The sequence below is a fragment of the Perna viridis genome, chromosome 4, assembly GCF_037379345.1.
Source record: "Perna viridis isolate PV_CMFRI_1.1 ecotype Kerala chromosome 4, ASM3737934v1, whole genome shotgun sequence".
Classification (NCBI taxonomy): domain Eukaryota; kingdom Metazoa; phylum Mollusca; class Bivalvia; order Mytilida; family Mytilidae; genus Perna; species Perna viridis.
In genome coordinates this window covers 11,873,679-11,901,506 of record NC_142448.1, presented here as the reverse complement: position 1 = coordinate 11,901,506, position 27,828 = coordinate 11,873,679, and the positions used below count along the sequence as shown (strand labels likewise).

The following is a 27,828-nucleotide window of genomic DNA, read 5'->3' as shown; positions in this document are numbered from 1 at the left end:
ATTTCAGTTCATATTTCAGATAGTTATTCCAGTTGTTAAAATCTTATTTTACTTTATTTTTTTTGGCTGTTTCTACTTAATTTTTCTTCACAAAATCATAGATGTATAATGTATAGTGCAATAGACTTTTGAATTATTTTTGTAGTCCAATAACTAGAAGATATTCCAATTTATCATTTTACTTTATGTACGAATACTAGTACTAGAATAGTTACTAAGTATGAAATTTTTATTTAATAAAATATTTGTAATTGCTACACAATGTAGAAGATCAGTTTTGCCATAAGTTGTTTAAGAACTATACTCTTTTTACCATAATTTGATATCACATGACTTCGGGGCATAAAAAGTAGAAAATAAATATATTCATATTATAATTAAATAGGTGAATTACCAGTTATAGCACTAGAATGATAAGAATGAAATAAATCATTAATATGAGGTTCAGAGTTTGAAGTAATGTTTATTGATGTTAAAATTCTGAATTTCATTAATATTTTTGTATATAATTTATACATTTTGTGAAACAAAAGCAAAAAAAAAGTTTAAATTTTATTTTATTTTTACAAATTTTAATAATTCAAGTTTATTATATTTTTACAAATTTTAATAATTCAAGTTTATTATATTTAAACATATTTTTAAAATTCTGCTGTTTTCCATATAAAAAAGGTATAATGTTCCATTTATCAACTTCACCAATCGCAACAGTTAAATAGTTATAACACATTTTAATTGTTATAAAAACACCTATTGTTATAATATAAACATCTATTGAAATATTTTTGTTGGCATTAAAGGAATAGGTAACATACAAAATGTTGGCATTCGAGGAAGACACCATCAAAAGGGAGATTTCCATGACTAATTATCCCTTGAAAATAAATGCCTCCAAATCATGAATAGTTCTTAATTTAATACAGTACATCATAATTGGCTATTTTGCTGAACATTAAACATGCAATACAAAATGTATTAGCTCAAAATTAATTCCATAAAAATTCTTAGGCATTCTTATTTATTACCATCAACTACCAAAAAAGATATTAAAAATAGAATTACAAACTCATTATAAAAATTTACTCTAACTGACAACAAGCAGGATTTTTCTTCAATTGAATTCATTTATAAATACAATATTTTTTTCCAGTCCTACCTATCATAAACAATTGAAGAACTTCATTATAATGTATAAATAATTTATGCAAACTATAGAACAAAGGCAACATTAAAAAACTCAAGTTTTTAATTGATTTAGAACATGTGAACAACTTTCCAACAAGCTAAGGCTAACACAGAACAAAGCAACTCTGAAAACAATGCCATTATATGATATAAAACATGTTGGATCTTTGAGGTAATACATTGGTATAAACAGGAGGAAGCATTTGAAAGATATCTACAAATACATGATCTATTCTCTGTAGTTAATATGATGAGTATCTAACATACATAGATAATCCACCAGTTAATTACCACAGGAACAATAATTTTATCCTTAGATTAAGGAGGTTCATTTACTGACAAACTATCGGTTATTTCAGATTTAAAATAACTTAATAAATTATTTTCATGTAGTAGCTCTCATTTATTAGCAACAATAAAAAAATCATTTTTAATACTGCACATTTACAAGTTGTCTTAAAGTGAAAATTCTGAAAAAACAGCACTTTAATCTTTCAAAATGAAATGCTTTAAATTGATGCCTACTGGTTGTTTTTATTCAGAAGAGAACCTTTGAGGTAAGTATTACCTGGTCTCTGATCACTATTATCTCAAACTTTTCCAGGGAGGACCTTTTAAACTAAATGTCAACTGACCATTGACCTTTCATTATTGAAGGTAATTTGAACCACTAAATTGAGCACAAACCTTGGCAGTTAGTGAACCTTCTTCATCCATAGATAAAGTTTACAGTCAAAGCCTTCAGTACATGAACATTTATATCAAAAACTATGAAGCTGTGGACATTTATCTATGTGTGTCCTATATACATATTATGAACCATTGTTATAACAAATATATAATTCTGTATACTTACATTATTCTCAAATCATTCATGTGAAAGGCATTGGAATCAATACTGGCTATTTTATTCCCTTGAAGATAACTACAACAATCAGAAATGAACACATTAAAATATGTATACAGATCAACACGATTCAATCAGTTATTGTAGATATTCTCCTTCCAATACATGTATTATACATGTAACCAGTGTAACTTTATGAAAGTTGTCAGTATACTTACTGCAAGTTAAAGTACTTTGTTCAGGTTTAGCCTAGAAAGAAAGTTTGTTTATGGCTCTGAAGCCAACACTGAAGGGAATGGCTATAATGGTTATGTAAGACAACAGAGGCCAACATTTTAAGAAAATCCTGCCTGTTGAGAGGTCCCATAAAATTCATTAACTGATAGTTTTTTTCCAGTTTTAGAACACAAATGGACCATATACCATCGTTCCTTGCTTATGGACTAATTCATATGATTGGTCCTTTGAATATTATCAAAATAAATGATCTTATTAAACCTAAAGGTATTAGATTATTATGTAATTGCTATTCATTTTAATCGTCTGGATATAGCTGAAATATTGCTGCTCGGACGTTAAACCCCAACAAACAAACAAACAAGCTATTCATTTTTGTAGTTCATAATTGGAATCTAGGTGAAGTTTCATCAAATTTTTGCAAAGACTTTCAATGCTACAATAGGATGAATCATGACTACTGTAATCATACTTATTTTCACAGTGTATTAATTTTTACGAGTTTCAAAATCAGTAATTAATCATGAAAAGTATATTAAACATTTAGAGAATGTAAACTGAAAATACTAACAAAAATGTATGAAATCCCTAAATGTGACAATTAGTACAATTACACAATCCTTGTATAAAAATCAGTCAGACTATTGTTCAATTGTTTATTTGTAACCATCACAATGGAATCATGTTAAAAAAAATTAAAATTAGCATAGAAATGTTTTACTTACAGTTCTTCAAGGTTCGTCATATAAGTCAAGTCATTGGCACCAATAGAAGTTATATCATTATTATCTAAATACCTGAAAAAAATATCAGGTACAGTTATCATTGTAAAGTTACTCAGTCATGCTAAACTGAATAAGACAGAGGCAAAAGTAAGACAAAATATTATCATGTTCAGCAGAAATTTAAGGAAAACAGTCACAATACATCAGACAAAACAAAAATCAATTTTGCCAAGTCAGAGTCCGTAATGCTAAGAAATAACTTTACCAGTATTTGTGAACTTGGTTAAATTGAATTTGTAGGCCATCTACCATTAATTGATGAATGTCCTTGGCCAGATGTAAATTCAGCTGCTGACTGAATCCTCATCTAGTTTATAATAATGCATATACTTGGAATTGCAAGGAACATTTAACAATTCATTCTCATTGTAAGATAAAACATAGCAAAACACTTCCTCAAACTATCATTGAACCATCAATATTTATTTCCAACAAAAAGGAGCTAGCAGGAAATAAATTCAATCTTTATTATGTTTAGACACATCTGCCAAGGTTTTAGGTTTTTTTATTTTTGCCAATCTGCCTCACCCTAGCATACTGAAGCACAGAGATTTTATTAAGGTCAAGCTAGGTTTTGGAATTTATTTTTTTAGGATCTGCCAACAACCGATCCCTAGTATATTAAGAAGAAAGATGTCAAGCAACTGAAATGGTGTTTACAAGGGTTATTTCAATAAATCTTTCTGTTCACTGAAATCATTGACTTTAATCTTTAATTTGTTACATTATTTACTGTAAAAATTCCCATTTTTAGAAGGCTATTACCCAGGAAAAGATATTTTTTGGGGCAATAATCTTTTCCCCTAAATGTATCATTTTTATATGAGTAAAGAAAATCACTCCAAACAATATTCTTTGGCTTGTAAATCCAGAAGTTTACTGAAAAGACAAACATTGATCACTGCACCTTTAAATAGTAGATAAAATCTTATCAGATCAGAATCCACCTACCCCGCCTGTAGTTCCATCATTGGTTAAATAAATGTAATATGAGTTCTTACATGAGAAAATGGTTCCAATAAATCTATGAATGTTTCCTACTGGTAGAGTTTGATGCACTTTAAACGGCCATTGTTATTTAAAGTACTTCCAACTTTATTCATGTTAATTTTGTAAGTAATGGGTTTGCATCGTGAAACAAGGCCATGTTGGTTCCATGTACATTGAGAATAAGTATACAAGCAACTTAATCAATCGATATTTTGTGGGCGATTTTGTCCTGAATTTCTTCCATTATTTACATATCTATCAAAGTTAAAATGAATTTTGAAAAATGACGCACAAATCAATAGATTACTTAGATATATTTGTCATTTGAAATTAAATGAATATGATTTTTTGTGTCTATGTCAATTGAGTCTCTCTGGAAATATTAAGTAGTTGAAAGACCTTCAGAACTCATGTATAAGTCATGCAAACTTTTTATCACTTGATCTAGTTATTTTACCCATTAAAACCATTAGCAGTGAAATAACATAGAATTGTAATTGATTGAAATAAACCAGGCATGGATGCAACAATCCGATGGTACAGAAAACTAGACCAGAGAACGGCATGCTTCAACTGCCATCACTAATCATGTTTGTTTTTTACATCACATACATTCAGGCATAATAATTTTTAAATCTATATAATTTATATAGTAAAGTAGACCAAGAATGATAAATAAAGCCAGTGTCAGAGATAGATAGCAATGAGGTAGTGGATGGATTAAATCTTTGTCACATTGCAGTTTAGTTCTTATGGTGTTCAGTGCAAAAAATGCTTGAAAGATTATACTGTTCAAGCCAATTGAAATTACTAGAAGCAAACAAAAATGTGGGAGAGACAAGAAGATCATGATAACCATGATTAATATTTTTTCAATGTTGTACATCACTTCTTGTATTTCACAAGGAAAGTGGAGGTAATCAACAACAAAATATAAAAGGCTACATTGAAAAAACAATTTAATACATGTTTCATGCTGGAAAAGGACACGTGTTTTGTTATTTTCATGTTTTAATTGGTTAATGAAACAGATTGTTTGCTTTATGAAACAGATCGTTGCTTTACAGATTATGGAACAGTTTGTTGAATAATGAACAAATTTACGATAAGTGGTTTGGATAATCAATGAATTGCCCAATTGGGTTATGTCACAAAATTTTGACATTCTTCAACTCCTTTTAATTGTTGTCAAGAAATATTACAAGAACAGGTATGGTGTATATGTCAAAGTGACAACAACCCCACCGGGATGAAAATGTCAGCCCAAGGCCACCCATTGGTCTTCTATGAACGATGAAGAAACCCTCATACCACAGAGCAGGCTGCAGTGGGCCCCAATACATCATTATACACAGGTACAGTGAAAGAGTTGATCCTATACACTCAAGTAACATAAAAATAAACTAAAGGTGAAAATGAAACAAGACATACAGAGGTCAGAAATTCCTGACTTGGGACAGGCGCAAAAATGCAGTGGGGTTAAAATACTTCAGCCTTCATAGGTCAGAGATGTCTTCAGGAATTTACAGAAAATCAGAAATAATTGGTACCAGTACCATAACACTATTTATTCTTCAGGTGAATGCACAGTCAAGAATTATATTACTTTGTAGTAACACAGGTTTAATGAGAAAATCTCTCCATATATTATGATCATAGAAAACTACATATTTAGTGTCTGTAGATAGTTTTACTTTTAATATATAGTGACTATTTAGATAAAACATATACAATTTTCAATAAGTTGCAAAATGAAATTCACTTAGTTTAGACAGAACATTTCTCAACAGATAAAAAACGTCTCAGAATTTCAAATAATTACAACTCAAAATTCTTGTACAATCCTTGTGATTTACATCCCATCGGCTGATATCCAAATTAAATATGAACCTACAAAATGACAGGATTGACAAATTATGACTTTTATGAAAAGAGTTGAATGAAAGGTAAATATGGATTTTGTTCAAACTAGGGCCTTCTTTACGTATTTTCTCAAAACTTGCTGATAATGTTGTAAACAATACAACAGTTAAATCTCCAGTTATTTTATTGAACTATGTTAGATTTTATAACCAATAAAGATTTGAGCTAAGACTTTAAACATTGATTTGTGATATGGTTTAAACCTAGCTGATAGAATCAAGAAACTTTGCTATACAGATATTGAGAAAATTCAAATGTTTCATACCTTATTTTTATTTGATCTACTCATTCAAAATCTCAGTTACATCATAATTGCAATATCAATTTTCAGAAAAGTGTTAAATGTATCATACTAATTGCAGATTTATTAAATCTCAACTATTCAGCTTTTTCCACATGGGATCATGTAAAAACTATTTTCATAAATAGCAATGGCAGTACATGTAGTGCCAACAGGAAAATAATTGTGAAAAATCCATAAAGTTTCAACAAGGATTGATAATGTTCTATGCACATTTGTTTACTGCACATTTAAATTTCAACAATAAAAACAAAGCCAGACAGACTTGATGAAAATGGTTTGAACTTGGTTGACAAAAATTTAGTTGTAACATTTTCCCTACATGTAGAGTGTTTATATAGATTCTTCTTCAGTGAATAGTTTAGACAATATCTCATCTAGATAAAGTATAATTTTGATTTTCAACAAGAACCCAAGTGAGCATGTCAAAAATCTAAATATTATCATAAAGAGTGAAGATATAGTTTAAACCATTCACTGAATGAGAATCTATATAGAGAGGGTGGAAAAATAGTTTTAATCAAGAAAAGGCTGAAGGAAAATCAGTTTCTCTCATGAAATCTGTAAAAAACTTGATAAATGTAAAAAGTATTTTAAATTAAAAAGTTTAAAAAGTAATATGCATTTTTAATCACTTGCTTAGAATGGGAGAAAATCAAGTCAAATTCTCTGAAAATTTCTGCGATGATAAAGATTCTGTCAGAAATGGCAAACAGTCCTAAAAATTTGTCAAAACTTATTGAAAAATAATTCAGTTAATCTAATGATATGGATTTGAAGTAAGTTAATCTATTATGTTTCTATAATGGATTTAAACTGAGTGTTACTGGAGGCTGGACTTTGTACTCTAATTGTTCTCTGTAACATTGTCTTCATACCAAACAATGGCCCAAATATATCACAACTTTAATCAAGTAAAATTCAACATGACTAATCACTTTTGAATCTATTGATGAAATCGAGATCTGATCACCAGAAATAAAAAATGTAAGACGATATCTGATGAGTACACTGCTTGAACATGCAAAAACTACCACAAGCATGTGTAACTATATTTCTAGAACTAGGATTCTGCCTATTCCTAAGAGAATAAGTATTTTAAATTCTATAACAGCACTCCCTAAGTAAATACATAATACATTAAATAGTAGATCTTTCTTTATTTATTCAAGCTATTGATTGTAGGCTTGAAACATTTAGGCTAAAGTTTCTGTCAAGACCCCCACCTCAAAATCATAGCGTATACCTTCTTCAACTTTTTCTTAGTATAGACTATTGATAATTTCATATCTTTTATATTAAATGTGACTGAAGAATGTATTATGCAAGGACTTTACTTCAAATTGAAAAGGCAACTTTACATAATATCTACCTATAATAGACTTGAGATTTTTATATGATTGTTTTTAAATTGATTTTTTTTTTCTAATTGTTCCGAGCTTTTTTTTTCATTATAAGTAAGGGTAATGGTATAACTTGTTCAACACATACATATGGTAAAGCAAAATGAAAAGCGTTTTTTTTTTCTGGTTACGATACTGGTTTCAACAGAAAATGCTATGATACAAGTTATCTTATATAAGAGTAACAACAAAATTACCAAACACTAATCCAATCCATAGTCAAATCATGTCCAAAATACATCTGACAAAATAGATATTACACCATTGGAACAGCTGTTACATATACTGCAATGGTCTTGACTTGGTATTGGTATTTCAAACAAAATGGTGGGTTAAATCTAGGTTTTACAGTGTGCCAAACCTTCCTCTTCCATTGTGGTGTGAATATAGTGGTGGTGATTAAATAGCATTTGTATGCTATAAAATCAGTGGTCATATCAGCATAAAGAATAATTAGCAAATAGCAATCATTACTCTTTTTTTTTTTTGAGGAACTGAGTATTTTTAACCAAAGACTGATATTTGAAAAAGAATTTGGCAAGAGACCTTTTGAGATGTATTTCCTCACACCCCTGATTCAGGAGTTTGTTACACAAAAAGCATAAATGATAAACTACAAAAACAGTAAGCAAATCTCAATTAAGTTTACTCCTCCAATCCCCCACATGGTCAAAATAAAAACATGGTCATCAAACAAGAAGTTGATGTTGTCCGAGTCAGAAATTGAATCCAACCAAATAGTATGCCTATATAAAGCTTCTCTCAAAATATCATGTGGTTTTAATAAGTAATTGGAGAGAAAATTTACTGTGAAGAAAGAGGTGTGTGTACAGACAAACGGACAAACAAAGAATGAATAAATGGATGTTATTTTCAATATCAGGCCTACAATAAAATTTCTCTCTATATATACAGAACAAATTTGAAATTACTAGATTAATTGCATCAATTTTTTTTTTTTTTTTTTGGGGGGGTGCAGTGGGTTGGGGTTATTATAAAAACTGTCCAATGTTTTCCCTATACTCCATGTTTTTTCTTTCTTTCATTAAAAATATTAGTTTAGCTAAAAGTACCAACCCAATATAAAATTTTCCAACTTAACAAATGTTAACAAAAAAGTTTGAACATTATAAACTTAAATTACTTTTTAAGTTGGGTAAAATTTTCTCATATTCTAGCATTGCATATAAAAAGAAATAAACCTGAGTTCAAATTATATTGAATATGCAAAGTTTCCTTCAGAAGTCATTCCTAAATAAAATTGTACATGTGATAAGGACTATATATTTGATATCCCAAATAGTACATAAATTAATTGACCATATACACTATCTTTTTATTAAAAGAGAAATATGGCCCTTTTTAGAACAATAGAACAATACCAAGTAAACCTCAATTGTTGTTTTGGAGAGGTTAAAATGTAATATAGAGTTCCCACTATTTTTCAATCTTATATTGTCAGAGTAAAACTACACAGAAACCATTGTATATTGATTTTTATTAAACATCAGAAAAATGAGATAACACTACTTCTAAAAAAAAAAATATGACACCAAAGAAAAATAAAGTATAGAAAATCTTTCTAATGTGAAGTTCACTTGTAATTTAATTGTTATTTTGTGTCAACCCGTGTTAATCAACATTTCAAGGTTCACTAAAAGGTTCTGATTTCATTCAGAGAGTTGGTTTTCAAAACTGGGAGCTACACTACAGACTAATAAAGAGAATAAAGGCTAACTATATGAGTAGAAGTCCTTGTGGCTAAAAATAGCTGGTGAAAATTATTGTGCACTGATATATTATTATAGGTAGATATCATAATAAAAGAAAATGAAAGTACTGATAGCGTAACATGAGAAATATTATATACTCAGTATCATTTGATTTATCATTATTTCAGTATTCATTTAAAGTCATTATTCTCAAATATGCCATACTTTATCACTTAAATAATCAAATGTGGAATAAAAAATTTGAGATCTAATATCTTGAAGCTTCAGCAAGAATTCATATATTTCTACCTGATTAACACTGTCAACCAAAAATAAGGAAGTTGCAAGTCATAACAAAATTATATATAATTAAATGTTTAACTACATTTTTTAGGAATGGTTTAATAAGTCAAAATGAACATTTCAAATAAGAATAAATATTGTGTCAATTGAAATATATATACTTCTATTGTATTGTATACTTTTTATAAATTATTTCACAGGTATTACTCAGTTCTAGTCCATGTTGAAGGTCAATCTGTTGTTTGTGTATGTCACTTTAACATAAGCCAGCTGTCTAAGATTTTTTTTTTAATTTTGGGACAAAATTTATCAAGTACAAATCAAAACTTGAAATCAATCAACTTCTTACAAATTAATTATACTTCATGTGAAGCATGATGATTTGTTAAGACAAATACAATTGTCCAGTATTGTTCAGCCATAATAAGGGCTTACAACACTTAGATAAAACAAGTCATAGAAATTTGTTGAATGATACATGACACAAATGGGTATTTGCCAAATTCAAACAGAAGAAAACAATATGTTATCTCCTAATCATCCTTAGCCATTAAAACAATGTAATTCAGTACACTATACACCTATGAAGAGCATAAACTGGGTATAAATAATTGTAGCATGTCATTTTAACACTTTTAGATCTTCTGAAATAGACTTATTCAAACAAATAGCAACTATCCATTGAACAGATTGAGAACCTAAGAAACATACAACAAAATTAATGCTCACCTTTTATTTTGTAAGTATTTTAAATTGTTGACCAAAACAAATTGTAATTTGTTCATATATTTTCAGTACCAAATCTAACAACTGGCATATAGTTGTCTTCATTGGGAGGATGTAAGAAAGTTTTGTGGAAACTTGTTGAACCTGACAAAATCTACTAAGATCCAATAAAAATCAGACATTTAACAACAAAAACTAATCCACTAAAATAAAAAAAATGTCAACAAAAATACAGGAGACATAACATAAATGTGTTTATATAATCTTCCTATTGAGATATTCCTTAAAATTATTAACTTAGAAAAGATCCTCTTCATTTTCAAAAAAAGACTGAATGACAGAAGTTCTGAGGTGTTGAGATAATGCACTAAAAAGATATTTCATGCTTTGAAGAAGATTCATTTCAATTTGGATGACTTCAGAACAAGCTCGATGGTTCATAGAAAAGTAGTTTTTTTTCGTTTTGCAAAAGAATTTGATAGAATCGTGCACAGGAACAGGATTGAACTTCATGGAAAGACTAGTATATGGCCCTATTCTCTACAATTATAGTCTTTTTTAAGAAAGTCAAGATTAGAGTATTGAGATCAAGATCTGTTAATATACTAGTATGCTGTTGTTGATATGCAGCCAACTTCATAGACACCTGATAACTTAATAAAATATATGATAAAAATGAAAGCACATGTATGGTCTACTTGGTAGTTCCATGAGTTAGTCCTCAAAATGGTAATCAAATTAAACCTTTGACCTTACAATCAATGAGCACTTGATTTTACTTGACCAGGGAGTAAATAATAAATCTTCTGCAATTATGCAAAAATGGAAGGCCTTAAAAATACTGAAATGACAGGAATATGCTCTTCATTGCTATCAGCTAGAGTAGTCGAGAAAATGCACTGACAGGTAACAAGAGTGCCCCATGATTTATCCACAGGGGTTTGTGTAAAGTCAATAAAGAAAATACAAATACCATTATCACCATGTACATGTATTTTCCCCAAAAGGGATGACATATATCACAATGCTAAAAATTGTAAAGAAATATTTTTGAACAATTGGAAAGTCCTTGTTTGCAATTCAAACTCTAGGAAAGTTGGATAGGTAGCAACATGGGTACTTTTATGTGAGGAAAGGAGTAATTATATACATGTAAGTATAAATATTTTCCTCCACTCAAGCCCCTGTGGTTCAGCCATCATTAGTCACTCAGTGTAAAAAGATCATGAACTGTTTTGCATCTTGACATGTAGAAAAGACAAAAATGGTACTTGATACATATAAAAATCAATTACAGGACAAGAAGTATTTCTAGCAAACAAGTAATACACATCACCAGATTTTTCATCCTTTCCAGCACAATCGTCTGAATATAGCTGAAATATTGCTGCTCGGACGTTAAACCCCAACAAACAAACAAACTTTCCAGCACAAAAGCTCTACCTCAACTGCCAAGAAAAAAATCCAATATATTTCAGAAATGAGCCAACACATAGACTTTCCTTTTAGAAACAAATCTGTAGTGAGCATTTTATTGAGAATGGCCTTTTGTAGTTAAAATGGCTGGAAACATGTAAAAAGCTAATTCAAAATTGCTGACTGAAGAATTAGATGTGTGGAATAGCCAGTACTTTCCATATTTCCTTGAAACTCCAAAGTATGTCATAGAAGAGTTCTTCGTGATGTCATCACTTACCTGTGATTTGGTTTTGGTTGGCAAAAAATCCAGTGAGTGGCATGGAGCATCCACTTTAAATCATAACAACTTTTTCATTTTTAAGATAATTGAAAAATTCTTTTGGTTCCCAAAATTGCAAATAAATTATCTTTATCCATGGAATTTTTAAGTAAATATTCATTAATTAGACTATATAAGCATAAGATTTCAAGCATAATTTTATATGAAAATAGAGTTTTACAAACAAATATCATTTCAAAATTATTTTTCAAGTAAAAGAGTTATACTTTCACATACAAAATATGAATCATTTTATCTAGATGAAGCATTTTATAGAACCAAAATTGGATTTAAAATAACAAAGTTATCAAGTTTTGAAAATTAGGATTTTAATCATGAAACTGACAGTTGTGTATTTAGTTGTATTGAAGTATTCTGGCAGAATGATTGTTGATTTTGTTTATTATTGGAAATAGTTCCAATGGCAAATTTTACAGCAAGATTTATGGTAGGCAGACAAATCAGAAAAAAAAATCAGATACAAAATCCTAAAAAAGGATTAGCTAATCGTAAAGTACACGTTTTGCAGATTTGTTCCTTTGCGTAATTAAAAAAAGGTTATCACTGGCTTATGACTTCGCCATTGTACGAGCTACACCTTTCTTATACCAATTCTTTACCAGACAGTCACACAAAGACGTCTTCATTTATGGAAATTATGCGAGTTAAGAGTTGTTGGGTGACACGATCGTGCAAGGGAATGAAATTACTATAACATTCACAGATGACAGTAAATGTCATCTCACTAACGGATAGGTCTTATTCCGGGGAATAGCAGGCGTGATAGTTATGAATAAAGTAATATGAAGTCCCCGTTTCAAATGAGAAGGGAGTGTATATATAAGAACCAGATTTTTCACGCTGACTAAAAGTTCTTTGAAAAACATATAATTAACCAGAGCAGAGATATATTTATTTACAGGTCGATAAGAATAAAACTAGAAATGGAAAATAGACACGCACAACAAAGATCATGAAATAACTAAAACTACAAAAGTTAATGAGCAACCCGTACTCCACTAAAAACTGGGAGCTTGGACCAAGAGCACCGTTAGGGTTAGGGCTGATAATTCAAATGACAGCAATTAAGATTTCGGTATTAGCCATAAGTGCCCTTAAAGGCATGGGTACGAACTTATGCTCCGCGTGTCTTTCAAATTGAATCATATGGTTTTTTTTTTTGTATAAATTATATATCAACATTTTAATGCATTAGGAATTGTGGCGGGCATATCATTTGTAATCGAATTTTCAAGAGAGAGAAAATAATACAAAAACAAACACAAAAAAACTCTTAAAAAATTATAATGCACGGCCCGGGTGTACGGATTCCCGTTTTATTTTTAAAAAAATGTTATTTTCACGAGTAAAATTAAACAAATATGGTTAATAATGTTTTTGGACCTTCCTTTTTCTGTGGAACCCGGTTCGCACCCTCCTTTCCAAAGTGCCTGGATCCGCATCTATTTCCATATGTCAATGGTGTGTCAGAGGGTGGATATTTGTATTTTTACACGAGCTTACTGTAAAATTGTAAAACCAATAGGATATCATGATCTTACGACTACTGTGAATTCCAGCTTGTGTTGGTTTTTTTTAGAATCTTATCCTTAACTGTCCCATAAAAAAGGATGAGTACTTTCGCTTCGAACATTGACATATATCGGAAAGCGGGGAAGACTTACAAATGAAGGGTATTAGATCGTATTCGGAGTGAGATGAATCCCGATTTCAGTTAGATTGTCACAAATTTTGTTTTTCACTTTTTACTCTTTATCCACAATACCATATCGAATAACTACAGTCAAGAGTCTTCGAATTAGGCGAATATAAACTTAACTCTTTACTAGAAGTTACGTTTTAGAAATAATGAACTATACGCAACTTAACAGGTTTCGTCGCTGACCAGTGGAATGGTCCATAGAAAGTACAAACATCAAAGGCCAAACTTATTTACAACTAATTATGTTTACGTTTATATACACAGAAAAAACTAATATCAATTTTCCATCAATTGTTACTATCCATTCAGGTCTCACTTAAACCTATGGCGACGCTTATGGAACTATATAGTTTCAAATTGAATTCATTTATATGGAAGCTTAGAACATGGTTAATTATCTCAAAGGCAAGAAACATTCCGAAAATTAATTAAGTAAATATTTAATGGAAAATACTTTATTTGTCGATTACATTTAATTTTGCGTGGTCTTATCATTATTTTCGGTTTTATAAGTTTGGGGTACTGCCAAATTCCTATCGATATTTATAAGCCTGTCAACATTGACCCGCGGTATAAAGGAACACATTTCTTAAGCACTGGGTGTACGAGTCGATGCTTTAAAACTATTGTAAAGCTTTGGTCCGATCTAATCTTCTGTATGGCTCACGTCATGACTTCTCCATAGTAGGATTTCACAACAGAAAACACAGACCTTAATAAATTATAATTTTATCTTGCGTATATTCGGAATTTATCTATGCTTCCAAAAACATGAAAAACCGTATAAAGTATGACTCAAAAACATTGATTGAATTGAAGTAGCAAATATGTCGAACAAAGGTTCCTTACTGATCGAAGATAAATTGGACCCGTACGGGATTATATAGACCAAAACTCTCTTCGACAACCCATAGAAACTCATGTTATTAGCGTCAAATGGTTTATGCCGCGATCTTTGTGTATCTGTAATTTTCTAATTTTGTCACCACTACTTTTAAGAGTATTCGATTTTAGAAAATTATAAACATAAATCGAGTTCATTTATGCAAAAAAAAAAAAAAAAAAATCAAAGCGAATTCATAATTATTTCGCTCAAAGAATAAAGACATTAATAATAAAACTTTTTTTGTTTTACGGTCGAAAGATGTACTCCTTCGTCATACTTTTCCTTCTTTTTTTTTTCAATCAATTGTTCCGAATTTTTGCTTTATTTTGCTTATATGTCCTGATGTGTCGGCACTTTGCGGTTCAAAAGTTTTTTTTTCTCTGTCTTTCACTCGAATATACTGCCATCCCATGTTGAAATTACTATGGCGATTCTTTATCAATGGATTTTGATTACCATGCCAGAAGTTTGAAGTTCATCCAAACCTGAATCCATTTTTTAATTAAGAGTGACAAACCCAGCGCATCCAAATGTGAATAAAACGGATGGTTTGGGAATAAGAGGGAAATAACCTTGTTTCGACATGTTCTGTACCACATTAAGAAGTAGAGCGACGAAGGTGCCTCGTTCCTTGGACTTCTTAAGTGTGTACTCTATGTAAATCATTCCGTTATTAGCGATCTGGGATCTCGTAAAATTAAAACAAAATATGATGCATATGGTATTTGATATTCCGGGTATCATCTGACCCTGCAACCCTCATCTTTTTATCTGAATACTGATTTTTCGGGTTAATTATCAATATCCAAATAATAATTTACAAAAAAGGAGAGTTGCGGACTACTATCATGAATTCAAGGCATGCTTTCCAAATAATTGGACTAAAAATTATGAAAAGGTTTATGTTGCTTCAAAAGAATGTTCGACCACAAACGAATATATCCCGTCGTGCGTCTTCTGTGTGCAAGTTTCAAGACTTGTGCTCCGTACACCTGAAACTTTGGACCAAAATCTTAAAACGTACAGACAGATCCTATTATGTCATGTAAGGTTAACGACTTTTTTTGTGATTTTGTAAAGTCCGATGCCGTTGTCTGTTATTTCATTCCCCTTCAGTAGCTCTTTCTCAAAGCCTTGGTGCATCACAAGAGCTTTTCTGAATGAATTTACACCCAGAAACATTATACAAATACTTTGGCTGTAATACCGGATGACACATTAATTTTCTGCTTATAATTGTTTTCATCCTACTAAATAGTAAATATTAATATGGCCAGTTTAAGATAAATATTGTCCGATTTCCTCTGACCCTGTAACGCTCCTCTTTTTTATGTCGGGTTCAAGATATAAAAGAGCAAGAAGGCAAGAGAAAATGAGGACTAAAAAGTTTAATTACTTTTATTACAACTGCAGATAATTATTTTCCCAGCTTTCTTTGGGTTAGGGCGAGTAATAAGAAGCGCAACATCTAGACATATGTAGGTATGTAGGAGGGGTTAGTCTGCAGCACGGTGCTTGACAAAGATGACTTAGTCTTCGCGTTTAGACAGAGAGCTAGGGACGGTGGCTTGCTTCCACTATCGAATATGCAGCCCGTCTAGGGTATAAACACGAAACAAGTCGGGCTGTATATTTGAGTGGGAGCAAGCCCCTGGGGGTATACGAGAATGTTCAATGTGCCCTGCTCTTCGTGTTTAGTACATAAACACATAGTCTTCGTTAAGTGAAACTATGGTTAATATGTATGTATATACAACAAACAAATGTATATATAAACAAAACAATTGAGAGACAAAATTAAATTCACCAGGTCAAATATCAGCAAAGTATTTATAACTACTAGCAGCTGAAACTCCACGAGGAATGTCTGTCTTAACTGTTCACAACCCAGCTTTGTCAGGGTCTATCTTATGAATTATATAAAACTACTTATTACAACAATCAATTCATTTGTATGCTTTAGGAACTGTAGTTGTTACATCATAACGCCTTATACTTTGTGATGTCTAAACAATAGAATTTGTTCACTTTACAAGAGTTATGGGTTTTTTATGAGGTTATTTTGTTGATTTTCGTTGGTTTTTTTGTTTGTTTGTTTGGTTATTGGTGGTACTGTTTGTTAATTGTATTTGTTTTTTTTATTATTGTTGTGATTTTTGCTTAGTTGTTGCTTCTTTTGGGTTGGGTGGAGTATCATGGTATAATGAGGCAATTTTGAGTATACATATTTCGTTATACTTACAATACTTTTATGTAAGATGTAGTACTAGGTAAATCCGATTGTAAAGGTATCCCTGTAAGTCCAGCACTTGAACAGTTAACGGCACATTGTCTTTTCTTAAATTCTGAACATGTACATCCACTGGGACATGGGGATGTACATCCGGCACATGTCCCTGTAGCGAACAAGAGTAACAGTAATCCACAGAACATAGCACTTCCTTGTCTTGGACTTCTGGGGATACCATATCGGCGATTATTTCGTTTGCATAGAATATCCAGCATGCTATGATATAGAAATAATTCCTTGTCGTGGTCCCCTTATTTGGACACACATAAGCCTAACCATTATGTATTAATGTGGAGCAATTCGAGGTCTTTATTTGGCACAGTGGAATAGACCTGAAATCGATGTATTAAGAGTATTCATTAGCAAGTCTGTAAATTATCATCACCGTTAATGTTCAATACACTTCATATTTAGTCAGGTAGATTATTACTTTAATAAACAGGAATTTACAGGTAGAAATAAAGGTAATTCAAAATAAAATCGATGTGAAAAGAAATTGCCCCTGTGTGTACGGGACCGCGTGAATGAAGGTGGTGGTTCCTACTTACCTAGTTTTAGTGAAATCAGTTGAAATATTAAATATTTATATAAAAAAACGTCGTGTTCATGTCCTTCTAGTCCACCATTACGCTTGTCAATACCGTTAAAATCACGTGATGTAAGTTCTTTGTAGCTTGATTTAAATGCCTTTAAAACTTGACAGGTAAGCGTTCACGACCTTGTACTATGTTACATGGCAACCCATGATGACGCTTCTCAGTCCTAAGACGTTTTTCAAAAAGAATTTTATAGTGTTATTTAAATTTTGGAATTGAGTTTTTGCTGCCATGTTGCAGACTCAAATAATAGATCCATGGATTTTTTTTTCAATACTCTTTATTAGCTGTAAGCTAATGTTTGCTTACCGTTTTTACACAGTTAAGGTACCAGATCAATGAAAGGAATAGAAAAAGGAATTTACTTTCTAGAAAAGGATGTTATATAAGTGTTCCGTTAATGCTAAATCCGAGAAATAGATGTAAACATACATGGGGATGCTATAAATTGTTTTCATCTTAAATGTTATACATTTTTTCTTTTATATCAGAACTTCAAAACACATGCCTCTTTAAACCGAACTGTCTTGTAGTGTAAACTTTTAAGACGCACTTAAAAAACTGTAAAATATTTCGGACACTTTATGTGGTTCTTATGTGCTTATTATTATTATTTTTTTAATTTTATTTTTATTTTTAGTCTTTGTTTTATTTCATTTTTGTTTTGGCCTTTAAGAACCCGGTACTTTACTAAAGCATGATTTCAGCATACACTTCAACGTTCTGCTCGAATATTACTCATTGGCTTAATTAACTCTCTAGGTTATGACCGAACTCGAACTGTAACTTGACTTGGTTCTCTGCATTAATACTTAACTCAAACTTCCCGTCTGGATCCGACTCTTTTGGACTAGGTCGACATAACTCTGTCTGTTAGTAGAATTTAGGTTTCGTTTTTTTTCGAATTTAAGTTTAACAGGACAAACGGATTGATAGACCAAAGAAATTATTTAACTTCGCAGGAAAAAAGATTTTAAACAGACAATCATCAGCTCAATATGTATTTAATAAATCCGCACGTAAATTAATGGCCCTGGAATTTGTAAATATAATAATCAAAATAAACCCATTTCATGAGAAGATAAAGACCTAGGTCTACATTAATGAAGATATTACACTAAGCCATCAATGTACAAATTGAGACCAACGGAGGGAATTTCTTTAAGTGAACATTAAAAGCTACACTTCTCAATTGCAAAGCCTTGAATAATTGTTCTTGCACTGTCTGAAAGTATAAATCCATAGAATATTAAATCTAGGCTCGAGTTCGTGGTGATTATACACGCTACAAAATTATTTATGCTGATATTTTCTTTAGAAGTAAAATTGTATTTTGTATTTATTTATTTATTTGTTTAATTGTTTTCTTGAGAGGGACTGTAAAGCGATAAAGCGAACAGGATGTGGGACTTTCAGATAGGTAGATTGGATGGAGGATTAAATACCATGGAATGCATAAGGATGCCTCGTTCTTTTAACGAACTGAATATTTTGAATTAAAATGGACCTAGAACGCCCGATCGATCTTGATCCGTGCTGCTGAAAACCGATACATTACTGTAACTTGTCCAAAACAAATAGCAAGGCTCATTCTTCCGCCGAAAACTTCGTAGTCGTAACCAGTCACGTCAAAACGATAAAAAACAACTTATTATATGAAGTAAAATTTGTTAAAGAAACAGGCACACTAAATTCATTTGTAACGATTCAAACGCTGACTACGAAGCTGAATAACTGAATGCAGTTTGGTGTATCGATGAATCGGTACTCAGCAGGTATGTGAAGATGGAAGTTAAAATGTTGCTGGCGTTAGGCGGGTATACTAAACTGTTTCTCGTTCGATGCTTTTACTCAGACAAATTAAACATGTTTTTTATTGATACAAGCTGCTACTTCGGTCCCACTGCTTGGGGTTGACTCATCAGCTTTGTCTCTGATACGAAATAAATACAGAAAAGTATGCTATAACTCGTTTGTAGGATTGTAATGTGAAGGGTTTTCTGGCAGTGCACGATTCTCATATAAGTCATCATACAGTAGTCCCTCATTTAAAAACAACATTTGCAAAAGACTAACACGCTTAACATACGTTTTTGGCTTCTTGAACGAGGTTGTGTTGCTACAAGATCGAAGTCATTACTACAGAAGTTTAGTGGTCGTCACCATGAACTCGTGTATTGTTACGGTGTATCCATCTGCACCATGAAAACTTATTTGTTCAACGTATCATCGTTGTCCTTTCCCCTTTCGTCTACAATGGACTTTTTATTAGCAACTCGGTGAGTACCGGTGCATCTGGTCCATGCTTCCGGTTTTTTTTGTGCAGTCCGAGTTGCTCATTTACTTTTGTTACTTTGTATGTATTATTTTTGTTATTTTATGTTCTTTGTAGTGTGACTGTATTCCATGCCTGGTCTTTGTCCCTGGATTACATTCTTTTGATTTCCACTAGAATATTGGTTTCCTTAATTACTCTTTCATGTTTTTCATATGATTTTTTAAAAGAATATTTTTATGTGTTTTTACATGCACACTACACATATTTTTAAATATGTCGGTCCAAAACATATGTTGCCTTGTGATTTTTTCCGTATGAAAACCTCTTTTGTTGATTTTTATAGAGTGCATATAAAACTACCGTTTAGGACAGAAAAAAACCATCTTCGCTACGAACGTGTTATCAGGGACATCAATATTCTCAACATACATCATAACACTGTACGTTTCTATGCACATCCCATGCATGGAATAGAGCTGTTGGCAAAGGCTGATTCAGGACTGGGCGACTTGAGCAGGTAAGATGATGTCCCTTCCAAAATTAAGTCAGGTGGGATTAGTTTTAGAGGTCCCATAGAGTCCCCGTCAATGAGCGCTCCCTCAGTCCCGATTGATGGTTGAATTTCTTCATCCGCCCTATACATTTTTGAACACCGTATAAAATTATACCAATACACCTATACTTTATATGCACATTATGACTTGACGTATCGCAACTCTGATTGCAAACTAAGCAATATAAAAACTTCAGAGGAAACAAAACAAAAATCTACTTAGAACTGTAATTGTTAGGCCACCATCTGACAAAAGCCTTAAATCATAAGAGTAAAATATTTGCATTAGCATGTGATAAATTTAGAATTGCATTCATGTCTTCATGGCTAAGTGCATAATTTCTTATCAAACTGTCATATATATGATTGACTACACAAATCAGTCTATTTATGAATAGTGTCATATGATACTTGTTCATAGCTTAGCGTTACGGTGATATCTCGATATAACTGGTACGGACCGTATGCTGTATTACCATACCTATATGCAAGATTCAAATCTATATTTAGACTATGATCTGTATAAGAGCCAAGGTTTCTATCTTTGCAGGAGTGAAGCTCTGTGATCTGTACCCAGAGACCTATACGACCAGTGGGTCGTGAAACAGTCCGAGGTGTCATGGGTCTTCGAAGTTGAAATGTCTAAGTAGCAGGCTTTTGAGTTCGTTAAGTACAAAAATGCAAGACCTCTCCAACACAGATAGATCAAATCAGTTCTATCATTTTAAATATCAACTGAGAATTCCTGATTAGTTGATAACATTTCTCAGGAGGAAGAAATAAAAGCTTGAGAATTTTCGATTACGAATTTCACACGGGAAGGGTTGATTTTATTTACTGTAGCAGGTATAGTTCCAATAGAAAAAGCTTATTCCAAAAAAAAAAAATCTTCTATGAATGAATTGCCGAGACTAATTAGCAGTTAGAGATACTCAGTAAAAAAAAATGCAGCGAGCAATAAAAAAGAGCATGATCTAGCTCATTGTTCGATGGCTTATTGTTCGCTAGCTTGGTCGGGCTTATTGTTCGCTAGCTTGGTCGGGCTTATTGTTCACTAGCTTGGTCGGGCTCATTGTTCGCTAGCTTGGTCGGGCTTATTGTTCGCTAGCTTGAGCTTGTTAAAAATGCACAAGAAATTATAATGTAAGGACAAAGTCCAACCAGCTATGGGTTATACATATCAAAACCAGTTTACTCGAAGCGGTCAGTAAGCATTGATTAGGGTTTTTAATTCCCGTTACGGATACCTTAATCCCGTTATGACCCACATTCTTTGGAACTGGCACAAGGCCGTAAGTAACTTTGTTTAACCGGCACTTGATTTACCCATAGCTGTTTAAACTAGTGATGTTCGAACTAACAAGGTATTTTAAAGCCAGAAATGAAATCTCAGGCGACGATAGAAGTTAAGCTCAAGTAGTTAACACTAGCGGATCTAGAAATTTTAAAGAAGTGGGACCTGCTCCAGTGGTTTTTTTCCCTATATAATCAACCAAATTTTTTCGAGCATATAGGGGCATCCCGGGCCCACTTGGATCCGCTTTTAGTCAGGTACCACTTGCTTCGGTATTGCTTGCTGTTATCTAACCCGAGCTCCTCTGACCGTAACCATCCTTCCTTTTTTCATTTGAATAATAATAATAATAATAATAATAATAATAATGATAAAAAAAAAAAAAAAAAAAAAAAAACATCACACACACACAAAGGCTGGTTGCAGAGTCAGAGGGAATTCGGATCAATTAACAAGTATTTGTTACATCGTTCCATCAACGAAGCAACATATCAAAGAAAGAAATTGAGTTGGAACCAAAAGCCATACTATGTGTCTAGCCTGTACTAATTATAGAAAAAATAACCAATTAAGTAACTTCCCTCGACGACTCATCCTTGCTGGGATTAAATATAAATAACTTGTTGTATTAGTTACAGATCTTCGTAAGTAATTACTCAGTGGGACAGTACACTGAATGAATAGAAAATACCAGATATTTCAGACCTAAGTTCTAAATACTTTTTACACTCTTGAATATGACGTCATTGGGTTTGAACACTTGCAAGGAAACCAATCGGGTTCCGGGAATCAGTTTTGTAATAAATTAAGGGTGTACTAAAACTACCATAAAGATGTCTAAAGAAAGCTACAATTGAGAAGATTTTTAACTTTTAAATGTAGCCAAATATTGACAACCAAGTGGAGGTCCCTTCTGAGATTGAATTAACGTTTACAGTAAACATGGCATTAAAAAGATCTGGATATATAAAACTTGGTCCTGTTTTCTTACTACTCAGATCGACATTTTTAATGCCGTATAGTTGTTCAAATGTTTTACTCCTACATCAGAGGCATTAACAGATAAGGGAAAAAACGTCTGGCCAAATTACATCCAATAAAGTAATTATAATCTGTCATTTATCACAGTGGACAAATGGGAGTACTAACGGAGAAAATGAGATTAGTTAATAAAACAAAAACACATAACATAATGGTAGCAGTAAAGATATAATTTGTTTCAAGTTTCTCAAAGTTCACTAGTGTGTATATAATCGATCCCTCTTCAATTGTACGGAATAAACAAATTCCTGTGGAAACTGAAAGTATAAAGATTGTTGTGAACAAAATAGTAAAGACAACAACATTAAGACATACATGGGGATCAGTTTAAATACATTAGGATATTCTGAACATCCAAATAAGAAAGAAAACATCGATAATTAATCCTAAAAAAATATAAAGAAAAAAAATTCAATTTGATGAACTGACCAGGCCTCGAATGAAAAAATGTCATAAGAGTAAAGTTGATTGTAAGTAATGATGTCACAATTTAAAATAGCATTGTGACGTACGTCATAATTTACGATCAATTTCACACTTATGACTTTTTTTGTGAATTCGACACCTGATCTATAATGCACCAACTACATATTTTGAATTATTGAATTACATCAGAAACTTGTGGTCCAGGATTTACTACCTTGTATTTTACTGAATGGCAGTATTTCAAAGTACTCATTATATCCTCTCCCCCAACTTGCTAAGTAGGGATATATAGTGAGAGATGTCTATCTTTCCGTAATACCGAGGGGTATACTTCTCTTATTCATCACCTATCCAACACCACTGAATTGAATTTAATGAATTACATATAATTCTATTTAAGATTTGATCCAAATATTTAGGGGCTTTCCTTTGACATTTATGAATATAGGGTATCCATTTCTAATCTGTGACTCTTCCCATATCACTGAATAAATCAACTACAGAATCAACATCCTTCGAGGGCGTTGGATCAGATTTAATAGATAAGTAATCATTACAAAGACCTTGAACACAATTTATTTTTGAAGCCATTGGTCATGTTATTAAAAGGGTTGAGGTAAGTCTTTAAGTGAGCACTATTCAAAGTTTTTCAAATATACTTTGTTGCTCCTTTGACTGAAGAGATTGAAATTAATTTAAATACATTATTAATACCCATATGACAGTAAAGAATTTGATGCACTAACAGGAAAAAACAGGGAGATAAAGAGATTTCCATTATGCACTCCAAAAACAGTTGATGAAATGAAATAAAAAATAACCTGTATACAACAAAAAGAAAGTAGTTCACAACAATATTCATTTTTTTACATATGAGAGTCAAAATAGTTTTATCAACTTACAAAGGAAAGAAATCAATAAAGCTATGCAGTTCTAACTGAAATCTTTATTTACAATAATATAATGTAACATATACATTAACAAAATAAATACTTTCAATAATATAACTCCACAACATATTTGTTTAAAACAACATTGTGTTTTGGCCATTTTCAAATAACCAGACATATCCACAATAAGGACTCTCTCCTACTGTTCCTCATACAAAAGATCTAAAGCAATGACTGAATTCTTACACCCTGACATAACAAAAACTTGATTTCAATTCTAGACATGAAAAAAAAAAAAAAAACCAGTAAAAACCATATTGATCTTAGGTACAGATATAATAACAGAAAGGAAGCTGCTTCCAAATCTATAATTTTATTACATAACTTTCTGACAACTCTTTATAAGCAGACCAAAGTTTGCAGAAAGATAGGGCATACAGGCCACTTTTGTAATAGATAAAAATTCAAATACATGTATTTAAATGGAAGGTTGTATTATTGTTAATTTGATAGATGATTAATTAAACTTTCACTGTACTTAATCAACTTCTTAAGACATTCATTGAAATATTGTATTAAGGTAAAATAGTCTTTCAAATGACATTCACGGGTTTCTTCTGTCATAACTGGGTACCATGAATTCTACTAACAACAAAAAATGACTTTTTTCAAAGTTGAAGAACAGCCTTGCGTATTGATAGAAACAAAAAGAACCTAAATTACTTATTCCGATAAATTCTTGTGTGCATCACTGATCTAATACATGCAAATGATATGTAATGAAGGATGAAAGTAATGACTTGTTTACTACCATGGCTTGTTAAATCAGGGGAGATAATGTCAAATCAAAGTAATGACTTGTTTACTACCATGGCTTGTTATATCAGGGGAGATAATGTCAAATCAAATTAATCAAAATCATGTCCTCCGTAAAATTAGTATCAATTGTATTAAAGACAGAAATTTGCGTAGATGATAAAACATTAATCCAGAACAAGCAGTAATCATATAAAGGAACCTGACTTTCCCAATTTAACATGCAAATATCAATAGCAAGAAAAAACTTAAAATGAAATACTTTGCTCAAATTAAAAAAAAATACTGTAGGCATTACAAAAATATACACCATTTATCACAGAAACCCCCACTAAAACCTAAAATACATGTATTTCAATTACATCCAGTCCACACCTATACTCTATCTCACTCTAACTTAAACCACTAAGAGAAGTGCCAACCAAACCCCTGACCCCAACATAATCAATTTCAAAGACTGTGATTGGAGTTACCATGGAAGTTAAGAATATTCTCAGAATTAAATATTTTCTATTTTTTTGGTACCAGGGCCAGTGCTTATCAACCCACTTCATTCTACTTTGGATATTATGCTTTAGGTATTTGTATGGATAACTCAACACAAGGGTGTCCACAGTCCATATTTGAGATTTAGTCTCCACATATTATTTGCTGTAGAAATATTAAAAAACTTTGATAAATGGGATCAATGGGAAAATCAAAGGTCATCAGAAATTTATGTCGAAATGGTCATGAGGCTTATTCACTTGCAAGTAAATTTTTTTAAAAGTCTAATTCAATTTTTCTGAGATTTGACAGCCTTCTATGCCCAGAATAAAACACATCCCTCTATTACACTACAGCACCTAATACCTTATATCTTTCCAGTATGCCCATTTCTCAAAGTGTCTAGGGATACACTTATGACTGAAGTTTTTTTTTGTTTTTTTTTTATTAATTTTGTAAAATGAACAAGAGATTTAGAGAAATGAATATTTTGACCTAATTTCTGTACATGTAAGCACATGCTGGATACAATAAATGACTTTACTGTGTCAATTTTAGCAAAAAAATATACTTTGACTATTATGCAAAACAAATATTGCATATTTTATCCCCATTTATAATGATTTTACCCACATGATAATAATAATAACACTAACACAACACAAAATGGAATGTCAGATCTGGAAATATAACACAGGATTTCATTGGCTGTCATCTATGTAACAGTAACTTTCATTGGCACATATCACACCCTCTGAATCTCAAATAGCTTCACATTGGTATCATACCAAATAGGTGGATCAACATTTCTGTAAACAAAATAAAGGCTTAACATTAGAACCATATAGTTTAATTTGATAAATGATTTAAAATACAACATAGAGGTTATTGCCTAGTACCACAATAGGTTGACCTACAAATTAAACAACTGGGTTATTTGATCATGGAGAAATAATAGTTCTAATCAAACACCAATTTTCATGCCTATTGGTCAATCAATAAATGTTAACAAAATGAAACAGTTGATCAATAGAGAAAAAAATGAATATGTGAATAAGAAATTCCAGTTTGATTCATAAAAAATTTTAAATTTCAAGATTTTTAACAAGCAGTATTGAGAAAATGATTCTAACATACTGACACCATGATAATGAACATCCACAGGCCAACCATGTTAAAAATTCCACCATTTCTGTATTTTATTTTGACTGGGTCAAAACTTACTGGAATATATTCTAAATGGTTTCAAATGGCATTATAACCAATTTGGCAATCTTCTCTTTTGAGCTTTGGGACACTAATTTAGATACACATTTTATTACTGCCCTTAAATTTCTTTTTATGAAATTCACATTTCAAAACTTTGTTGCAAATTCCATCATTTTCATTAAAATAACAAAAAGTGCATTTGAAAAGATAAAGAAAAAAAAACAAATTAATTTCTCGTTATTTTCTCATCACAGGGCTGGACAACAACAAGTGTCCGATCCCATGTTAAAAAAAACGGAAGCTCAATTAAATCTAAATGAAGTGTGTTTAGATGGGACAAGTTAAATTATTTTGTACAAAGTAGATTAAAAATCCACTTTTTATGATATGTCAACTATGACATTTGAACTAAAAACAACAACAAAAAGAGAATGTGACAAGTTGAAAAAAAAAAAAAAAACTGATTAGAAGTAAAAAGCAAGAGGTCAAACATGATGTGCTAGGTATACTCTTACATGAAACAAAAAAAAACTACCGACCAAAATAGATTACACTGTATGTCTCAACAACATAAAGCCATATACAAAATTTAATATTAATCTGTTCAGTGGAAAGCAAGATTTTTGTGACAAACATTATCTTCATATCATTCCATACATTGAAAAATGTGTTACATCCTATATAAGGAAGTTGATATAGCACATTTACAAATTCACTTACAACATATGACCTATCTAAATAAAGCCACATACCAAATTTAAAACAAGTCCATCCATTGGGAGTAGAGATAATTGCTATGAAATTTGAAAAGCAGGATTGGCGGAATAGAGAATGGAATAGACTGACAAGGAGATTCCAATATGCCACTACTCCTTCCAGTGGGAAGTTTGATAATGTGAAGATTTCAAAATACACTCTTTTGTGTTAACTATGGGATAATTGATGAAAATGTGTGGAGAATGCTTAATATACACATCCCTGAGCAAAATTCTTTTGTTCTACCCAAACCCTACCTTGTGGAAGAATATGCCACTGATGATCATGGACTTATTGTGAAAGGGTCTATCATTAGTCCAAAGACTAAAGTTACATTTGAGGTAGGTTAAGTCTTTTGAATAGGCAAAGTGAGTGAAAAAAATATGCTATAACTAAAGCAGAAAAAGATTAAGCTACCAAACTCTTAATGCAAC

General features: G+C 31.5%; 2 protein-coding genes across 13 annotated transcripts in view; both read right to left on the bottom strand.

The window, feature by feature from the left end:
* LOC148618873 (polycystin-1-like) overlaps positions 1-17,737 on the bottom strand; it is an 80,431-nt gene extending 62,694 nt beyond the window's left edge. For all 10 annotated transcript variants that reach the window (XM_088578187.1, XM_088578189.1, XM_088578191.1 and 7 more), the window contains exons 1-4: positions 17,598-17,737; positions 17,002-17,381; positions 2,995-3,066; positions 2,042-2,110 (exon numbers count right to left, since the gene is read on the bottom strand). In XM_088578187.1, coding sequence (XP_088434313.1) covers positions 2,042-2,110; positions 2,995-3,066; positions 17,002-17,264 — 404 coding nt within the window. In that variant the 5' untranslated portion in view covers positions 17,265-17,381; positions 17,598-17,737. The remainder of the gene's footprint in view (positions 1-2,041; positions 2,111-2,994; positions 3,067-17,001; positions 17,382-17,597) is intronic.
* A 6,431-nt stretch (positions 17,738-24,168) lies between these two features.
* The window catches only part of LOC148618872 (protein HID1-like), a 31,715-nt gene continuing 28,055 nt past the window's right edge, over positions 24,169-27,828 (bottom strand). For 2 of the 3 annotated variants that reach the window (XM_088578183.1, XM_088578181.1), the window contains exon 21: positions 24,169-26,238. In XM_088578183.1, coding sequence (XP_088434309.1) covers positions 26,175-26,238 — 64 coding nt within the window. In that variant the 3' untranslated portion in view covers positions 24,169-26,174. The remainder of the gene's footprint in view (positions 26,239-27,828) is intronic. The other variant, XM_088578182.1, reaches the window with a different exon arrangement.